The following is a 10,000-nucleotide window of genomic DNA, read 5'->3' on the forward strand; positions in this document are numbered from 1 at the left end:
CATTTTCTATAAATTCACCATTATACATTTGCATCATTTCAAATTGTTTCAACCATATATCTATCGGAATTTTTTTTATAAATAATTTTAATTCACTTTTTTTATTAACATTATTATATGATATTCTTGTTTCAAATATTTTATGAATTCTCTCTTTTTTATTACAAAAAGAATTTAATGGAAGATATGTTAAATTCCATTCATCATAATTTACCCCTTTTATTTCAAATCGTTTTGAAAGATCCAAATATTTATTCAAACAGCGTATACCTAATTTCCAGTTATAAATAGGATTATTATTTGGTGAAAATTCTTCTAAATCTTCTAAAACATAATTTACATTTTCAATAATATTTTCTTTAAAATAAGGCTCATTATAATATATTTCATCTTTTATAAATAATTTATTTACATATGTATCATGATTAAATTTCTCACAATTATGATTACAATATAAATTGTTTTCATAATTTTTAATATTATTTATTTCTTTATTTAATTTATTCTTTTCATCATTAATGTTTACCAAATATTTATCACTTTTAATATTATCTTTTATGCAGGTATTATGAAATGTTGAGTTATTCAATGTTTCAATATCAGAACTATATTCACTTAAATATCGCGAGTTATTAAAATGTGTAAAAGAATTATAGTCATTATTAATTTGTATTACTCTAATAATCTAAAATGAATTTAAATAAATAAAAATAAATAAATAAATATATATATATATATATATCCATACATATCATATAATATATTTATATATATACATACATCGATATGCATAACATATAAGATATTTTTATATATACATACACGGACATCCATATAATATAAGATCAATATATATATATATATATTATTTTTTTGTACCATAAAAAAGACGCATATTAATTCCATAATATGTTTATGGTAACATACAAAAATGTATATATTTTCATTAAATAATTTTAGGTATATTTATATACTATACATAAAATTATACTTAATCTTTTATGCTAAACTTTTTTTCAGTTCCTATTGTTTTAAATATACTATGTAATTTATATGTGTAATCATATAAAATAATGAAATCGAAGAAATATATTGAAATTCAAATGAAACGTTTTATCAAATTCACATTCTAGAAATAATAAAAATTGAATTATATTACATATATCACTTTCAGATTATATAAAACATTGAAATAGTTCCATATTCTAATACATTAAAAAAAAAAAAAAAAAAAAAGAAAATATTATTCCATTTTTTTAAAAAATACTATATTATATTATTAATAAATTACTTATAATAAACATTGAAAATAATTTATAGTAGAAATGACAAATATAAAAGAATATATAATACTCAACAAATTAACATTTATTATATATTCTAATTATTTTTATCTGAATATATAAATACTTAAATCCTATGTCAATATATAAGGTTATATATTATAATACATAATAATAACATGAATAGTATATTACAAAGTTATGTGCATATATAATTTATTTATTAATTCATTTCTATATTCATTATTTTATTAATTTCGGAACATAAATATACAATTATTTTTTCTAAATATCTTTTTAATTAATTATAGAATAATAATAATTATTTATAATATTGCAATTATTTCACAAATATATATATATATATATCATTCTCTTCTATAATATAGAAGTCCTTAAAACATTGTATTATTACACTACAAAAAAAAAAAAAAAAAAAAAAAAAAAAAAACAATTATGAATAAAAAATTTTAATATAAACAAAATAATAATTTAGACGCATTACTAACGTTAATTATAATTTATAGAAACATGAAAGAATTACATAATTTTATCTAGTAAACCAAGGATCATTAATCAAATCATTTAAATTTAAATTTTTCCTACGATCTAAATCCAATAATTGCTAAAAAAAAAAAAAAAAAAAAAAAAATATGTATACTTAAATATATATATATATATATATATATATATATATTATATTACTTAATGTTTTAATATCTTACCCTTAGAATTCTCTTCAATTTTTTAGGCCAAAAAAGTGTGGTCCATATTTTATTAAAATTCATATTACACTTCTTGTATTTTAAATAATTTATATCTATTATTGGATCGGATATATACCATAAATAACTATTATTCCAAATAGCTATAAAAACAATTCCAAGCATATATTTATCTGCACAAGAAACATCAAAATAATATTTTTTCCTTTCTTCTTCATCAGTAATTTCTTGTAAATATTCAAAAGGAAATTTTGTTCCCACTTCTACGTAACGTTTTTCCACGTCCCAACATTCAGGAGGGACATACATATATTTTCCAATAGTAGTAATACATGATTGAAATAAACATAAACTATCCATTTTTTTTGTATGTCTTAAATAATAACTATACATTGGAGTACATTTAGCAAAATCACACAATCTCATATCACCATTTTTTGATATTAATATATTATCTAATGTAAAATCCAAATGACATATTCCTGCTTGATGTAATTTATTAATTAATTTTAAAGATTCAAATAAAAGTTTTTTTTTATTCTTTTTACGACTTTTAAATATTTTCTTATTATTTACAGTACATAAATATGTTTCTAAATCTTCACCAAATGATTCTGATACCATTAATATATATCCACTCATATTCATTCTTAAACGATCACTTAATAATTTATTAAATAAGCTGATGTCATTTATATTATTCATTGATGAATTATTTTCATCTATATAGTAATTATCCGGATTAAATAATAACTTATAAAATTTTGGACCTATACCAGGATGATAAGCACTTAAAAATGATAATACAATTGCTTCCATTACAAAATTTTCTGCACATATAATATATTCACCATTATATGTATCCATCATTTCAAATTGTTTCAACCACATATCTATAGGTATTCTTTTTATAAATAATTTTAATTCTCTTTTATTATTTCCATCATTTCCTGTAATTTTAGTTTTAAGTATTTTATGAACTCTACCTTTTCTTTCATTGTAATATCTGTCTCGAAAAGATACTAATTTCCATTCATCAAATTTTACGCCATTTAAAAAATAATTATTCGAATGTCCCAAATATTTACTTAAACATGCTTTACCTAACTCCCAGTTATATATGGGATATTTAATTGAGACCGATTTTTCCATCAATTCATTCGTGGCATTATTACTTTCATTAATGTTTTCATTACACTTAGAATCATGGTAATACATAGAATGTGAAGTAGATGGTGAACTATTTAGGTATAGATGAGATTCCAAATTTTCATTAATAGTATCATTTGATAACTTATATTTTGAAAATTCACTTTCTGCTAATGTACTTTCTGCTAATGTACTTTCTGCTAATGTACTTTCTGCTAATGTACTTTCAGGTAATGTACTTTCTGGTAATGTACTTTCAGGTAATATACTTTCTGATAATTTATTTTCTTTTAATATATTTTTACACTGTTTAATTTTTTTTATCCTTTTATATGATTCATATTCATCATATGTATTCTTAAGAACATAATTATTATCATTTATAACACCATTTTTATCGTAACAATCGTCAGAATATAATTTAGTTGATGTTACATTTTCAATAATAATCTCACTTAAATATCTACACTTTTTTAAAGATCTATAAAATACAGTATTTTGATTAATCCGTATTAAGCTAAGGACCTATATGAAATGTATAAATATATACATATAAAAATGAACATAACATATGAAAAATATGATGAATTTTTTTTAATTTTTTATTTTTTATTTTATTTTATTTTATTTTTTTGTCGTGATTACTTGAAAAATGAAATATAGAAATTCCATATTATGTCTAAAATAACATATTAATATATTATTTCATTATTATATATATACATATATTTATATATATTTCTTTCTTTTTTTTAATTATTATTTTATTTTTCGATGTTTTTCTTTATTTTTGTTCTTATATTATTTATTATTATTATTTTATTTTTTTAGAACATCTATCTATATTCTTCAAATTTTATCCATAAAAAAAAATATATAATTATTATTTAAACTATATATATTTTTTATAGGCTTTTAAACAATATTTTTAAATATTTTCAATACACTCTAAATATCTCATATTTAAAATATATATTTAATTATTAATGGTGTATATTTTATCGTATTAAATAATATCCATAAATCATTACAATATAGTATAATATTTTTTACTGTATTTATTTTATATTATTATTTTATTTTTTTATTTATTCTTTTTTTCTTTTTTTTTTTTTTTTTTGGTCTATTATTTTTTTATATATATACACTTAATTGGTTTCTATTATAGATTAATATTTCATTTAATTAGTATGTAATATAAATAAATATATTTATATTATATTTTTTTTTTTTAATTTTTCATTTTTGGTATTAATAAAAAAAAATAATAATATTTTTTTTTTTTATCATGATTTTAAAACAACATATAAGAATTAAAATTATATAAAAAAATAATATTTTTTTCAATTAAAAAATAATACATGCATATAAATAGATATTTTTTATTTATATGTATATATGGTTTTTAAAATGGTTGAACGAAATTATTAAAATTAAATATATTAAATTGATTTCAAAAATATAAAACGACAGCTGCAATAAATTATATTGAAAAAAGCTTATATAAATAATCAAAATATTATATAAATAATATTTCATAATTGGTTTATAATTTTTTATAAATATTGTGGACTATTAAAAAAAGGGCATATAATAAATATATTTCAAATATTATTGTATAAATTTGTATGACAATATTATAAATCTAATTATATTATATTACATATATATATATAATATATTTTTTCTTTTTTTTTTCTCTTTTTACCATACAATAAATTTAATACAAACAAATAAATAAATAAAAAAAAAAGAAATTATTTTTATATTATAATATATATAATATATATATAAATTGCTATATTTTATAAATAAGAATAATTTTATTATTACATATATTTATATATGAATTATTTTATTTTGTAATGTCTATTTTTTTATTTTTTCAGATACAATTATATATTTTTTTATATTATAAATAATATAATATATATATTTTTAATTTTCTTAATATTTTAAAATAATTAATTTTTTTTTTTTTTTTTTAAATTAAAATTTTAATAATACACTTTTTAATAGAATACCAAATACTAAATAGAATAAAAATGCATATATATATATATATATATATATATATATATGTAATCTAGAAAAAGTCATTGACGAAAATTACTTTTGAGATATATATAATTGTATACATTCCATATTATTATGAAGGATGAATTTCACTATACAATATATACATATATATTTATATATTTAATATTATCTATATAAAATCAATATAAAATATATTATTTTATGCATTATAGGAAAATTAAAAAACTATGCTTTAAAAGAAAAATAATAAAAGGATTAATATATATAAAATAACAATTCAAAGTATAAAAATATTCTTTAACATTTTTATAGACAGTAATAATTATTGATTAATAAATTGCCCTTTCTATTAGAATATTAATATATATACCATATTTTAATATGTATTCTTTAATTATTTCCAAATATATTAATACGAAAAAATATAATATTAAATAGAAAAAAGTTTCATAAATCATTAATCTTCGTTATATTAAATAAAAGAATAAAATATAAATTAAAGATATAAAAATTATATATAAATAAACTTTTCAAAAAATTTAATAAGAATAATAAAAAAAGATAAAACAAAAACAAACACAACAAAAAAAAAAAAAAAAAAAAAAAAAATGTAAACGAAAACTAAAACAAAAAAAGAAAGGTAAAACAATATAAAAATATATATATATATATATATATATATATATATTATAATTATTAGCAACATATTAATTATTTAAAATATCTTAAATCAAAAGAAAATAACTTAAGAAACCAGCATTTTTCCCTAGTAAACCATGGATGATTAATTAAATCATTTAAATCGAGATTCTTTCTAGATTCAAAATGTAATAATTGCTAAAAAGTACAAATTAAAGAAAAATAGAGATACATATATATATATATATATATATATATATATATATATATGTACATGTTATATATATAACCATTTATTGTTATATTGTTATATTCTTATATTTTTTTTTATTTTTTTTTATTTTTTTTTACCTGAATGATAAATTTTATACCATCTGGCCAATGATATGTTTTCTCAACTTTATGGAAATCCATATTTACCCTTGCAAATTCTGCATATTCTTTATCCACTGAAGCATCCGCTTTATTCCAAAAAAAGTGATAAACCCATATAAGTATAAACAATATTCCTAACATATAATTATCGGCAGATGTAACATCGAAATAATTTTTTTTTCTTTCGTCTTGGTCTATAATTGTTTTTAAATATGAAAAGGGTTTCGTTATCTTAAGTTCTTTGTATATCTTTTCGATTTCACAACATTCAGGGGGGATATATTCAATTTTTCCAATCGTAGGTATACAAGATTCAAAAAGACATAAACCATTAGGATTTCTTATATGCCTCAAATTATAGGTGTACCTAGGTGTACATTTAGCAAAATCACATATACGCATTTCATAATTATCTTGCATTAATATATTTTCAAGTGAAATATCGAGATGACATAATCCAATTTTGTGTAATCTATTAATTAATTTTAAACATGAAAGCATAATTTTTTTTTTCGCTTTCCTACCTAAGGTTGAATAACCTTTAATACACATCCTATTCATAAAACAATCTAAATCTTCACCAAAAAATTCAAATACCATCACAATATTACCTATACTTTTATGTTTGTTCTGTTCTTTTAATATATCATTGAATACATTTAAATTTGGAATATTATTTTCATATGATCTAATTGCATTTCCATTTTCATTCCCATTTTCAACTCCATTTTCATTCCCATTTTCAACTCCATTTCCATTTCCATTTTCATTTCCATTTTCATTTCCATTTTCATTTCCATTTTCATTTCCATTTTCATTTCCATTTTCATTTCCATTTTCATCTCCATTTCCATTTTCATTTCCATTTTCATTTCCATTTTCATTATAATCAAGCGGTTCATATAATAATGTATAAAAATGTGGTGATATACCAGGGTGATATTCACTTAAAAAAGCTGATACCACTGCTTCCATTACATAATTTTCTCCCTTCAATATATATTCACCATTATATAATTCCATTTTTTCATACTGATTTAACCATTTATTTATAGGAATTTTTTTAATAAATACATAAACTTCATCCACATTGTAATTATTATTCATAGGGATAATTCCTTTATATACATTTTTTGGTGAATAATGTGAATTACTACTATTTCTAAAATTTATATTTTTCAGTATCCAATTCTCATAATAAACACCATTTATTTGAAAATTATTTGTACAACCTAATCTTTTTTTTAAGGACTCCTTACCCAATTCCCAATTAAAAACATTTTCGACTGACATATATTCTTCTTCCAATTTATTTTTATAAGATATTCCTTTTTCAAAGTTATCTGAAATATAATTTGGTAAAAATGAACAATTTTTTATTTCCTTAATATTTTTTTCTTCTTTTCTAACGTTAGTTATTTCATCATCCTTTTCATCACTTGAAAAATCTTTGCAAAAATTTATTTTCTTGCATAATTTATTCTTATAAATTATTTCTTTTATATACTTTGTAATAGCATCTTTCGATTTTTTACCTTTATGAATTTTATTTACTATTCGACTAAAAAAATTTTCTCCATATTTTTCATCTTCCAAACTATACTCATTCAAATGTCTTAATGTTATATTATATGTATATAATTCTGAAAATATATTACTTTTTATTATGAACAAAATCTAGGTACAATATTAAAAAAAAAAAAAAAAAAAAAAAAAAATTAAATTAAATTAATAGGTAATGATATATATATATATATATATATATATATATATATATATATGTTAATATATCGTTTCTACTTTTCACTTACTATCAAGTAAAAATATAAAATTAGCATAATGGAAACCATTTATTTTCTGCAATATATTTTTTTATTTTACATTCAACAATTAATCAAAAGGAAAACGAAAATTTAAATGATTTTTTAATATACACATTTTTGGGTATTCACAAGAAACATTAATAAATATCCCATTTAATTTAACACAATATAAAATAACTTTTTATTTACAATCCATAAATTATCTATATTAAATGATAAATCATTTTTTGTTTCTATATAATATATATAAAGATATATTTTAATTTTTAAAATAAAAGAAACATATATTAAAAGAAAAATACAATATAATTAAATAAAAGAACATATATAGAAAAATAAAATAATAAAAATAGAAAAAGTTCAGTTATATTTATATAATTTAACAAAATAATATATATATATATATATATATATATATATATATATAGATAATATAAGGCTCTAGTCGTTATAGGCCTTGATATATATATATAAACGTGTAAAATAATACAACTATATTAATTTAATATTAATATTATTATAATTAATAATGCTGTAGTTTAAAATATTATTATGCATTTTTATTTTTTACTATATTTATATATAATTCCTTATTATATATATATATATATAAGTATATTCAAAAATCAATATACAAAATAATTTTAAAATGAATTACATATTTTCATTGAACAAAATTAAATACACTACATTACTAATAATAAAATATATATATATAATGAAAAAATAATATAAAATATAAAATAAAACGAAATAAAAAAAAAAGTAAACAAAAACACATAACATATTGATATAAAAAAAAAAAAAAATAATATTTATATATATATTATTATTATTAATATATTATTAATATATATAATATATATATAATAATATTATTCTGCCTTCTATATTTCATAATTTATAACATTTTTACATACAAAACCTTATATAATTATATATATATAATATCCATTTTATATAAAAATATTGTATTCTTTAAATATTTTTAATTATCGATGTTCCCATGGAAAAATACATCCTACAAAATTAAATAACAAAAATTTGCATTTAATAATTATAAGAAAAAATATATATTAATTTAAGTCTTTCTATGTATAAAGGACTTTATTTCGTTACTTTTTTATTTCTTAATGGGCTCGTAAAAAAAAAAAATATTATAAAATATTATATATATATAATTATAAAAACATATATAATATGTACCCCTATATTTAAGTACGTGCATTTCTTTTTAAGTATATATATAATAACATTTTTTCCTTAAATAAAAAATAAATCTTGTTATTTTAAAAATAATCGAATAAACATTATATGAAAATATATAAATATTTTTATAGATATTTATATATATTTGATTTCTATATATTTAACAAGAAAAATTATTAAAGGAAAAAAAAAAAAAAAACTGTAAAATAAGAAATTTATAAATATATATATTCCTTATTATAATATATATATTTATATTCAATATTTATATAATATATTATATTCATAAAAATATATATATTTAATATATATATATATATAATGTAATATATACCTCATAGTAAAACATCTTTCAATATTTATATATAGATCAAAGTATTCTATATGTATTATTCTTAAAACGTTTTAATAAATTTATCTTGTTTTTATTATTATCAGAAATAGGTATTTATAGATCCCCCAAAGCTTTTAAAAATATATATATATATATGAGAAGAAGATATTAACTTTAATAGAATTTTTTATTATTTGTTTTTTACTTTATATTTTTTATTACACTTGAAATACATAATAAGTTATTAATTTATTAGATAATATATATTAACAAAATACTATTTTTATAATACACACATATATTTGTGATATTTATAAATATATTCTCATCATATTTACTAAATTTATAAAAAGTACAATATTGATTAAGGAAAAGAAAAAATTAAAAAGGGCATTTTTAAAAAAATTCAATAAACAAATAAGA

The 10,000-nt window shown here is 17.0% G+C and overlaps 3 protein-coding genes across 3 annotated transcripts in view; all 3 read right to left on the reverse strand.

Moving 5' to 3' along the window:
• PF3D7_0902400 (serine/threonine protein kinase, FIKK family) overlaps positions 1–906 on the reverse strand; it is a gene marked incomplete at both ends in the record, with an annotated part of 1,893 nt that extends 987 nt beyond the window's left edge. Inside the window, 2 exons of the mRNA XM_024473183.1 lie at positions 1–685; positions 880–906. The exon at positions 1–685 is cut by the window's left edge and continues 833 nt beyond it. Of these exons, the coding sequence (XP_024328960.1) occupies positions 1–685; positions 880–906 (712 nt within the window). The remainder of the gene's footprint in view (positions 686–879) is intronic.
• Positions 907–1,833: 927 nt separating this feature from the next.
• On the reverse strand, positions 1,834–3,829 carry PF3D7_0902500 (serine/threonine protein kinase, FIKK family; the record flags this gene model as incomplete). The annotated part of the gene is made up of 3 exons (XM_001351863.1): positions 1,834–1,908; positions 2,009–3,682; positions 3,803–3,829. 3 exons carry the CDS (start codon positions 3,827–3,829, stop codon positions 1,834–1,836), a joined length of 1,776 nt encoding a protein of 591 aa, XP_001351899.1.
• A 2,079-nt stretch (positions 3,830–5,908) lies between these two features.
• Positions 5,909–8,049, reverse strand: PF3D7_0902600.1 (serine/threonine protein kinase, FIKK family; the record flags this gene model as incomplete). The annotated part of the gene is made up of 3 exons (XM_024473184.1): positions 5,909–6,034; positions 6,188–7,888; positions 8,023–8,049. 3 exons carry the CDS (start codon positions 8,047–8,049, stop codon positions 5,909–5,911), a joined length of 1,854 nt encoding a protein of 617 aa, XP_024329008.1.
• Between the last annotated feature and the right edge of the window lie 1,951 nt (positions 8,050–10,000).

The sequence above is a fragment of the Plasmodium falciparum genome (assembly GCF_000002765.6).
Source record: "Plasmodium falciparum 3D7 genome assembly, chromosome: 9".
NCBI classification, from domain to species: domain Eukaryota; phylum Apicomplexa; class Aconoidasida; order Haemosporida; family Plasmodiidae; genus Plasmodium; species Plasmodium falciparum.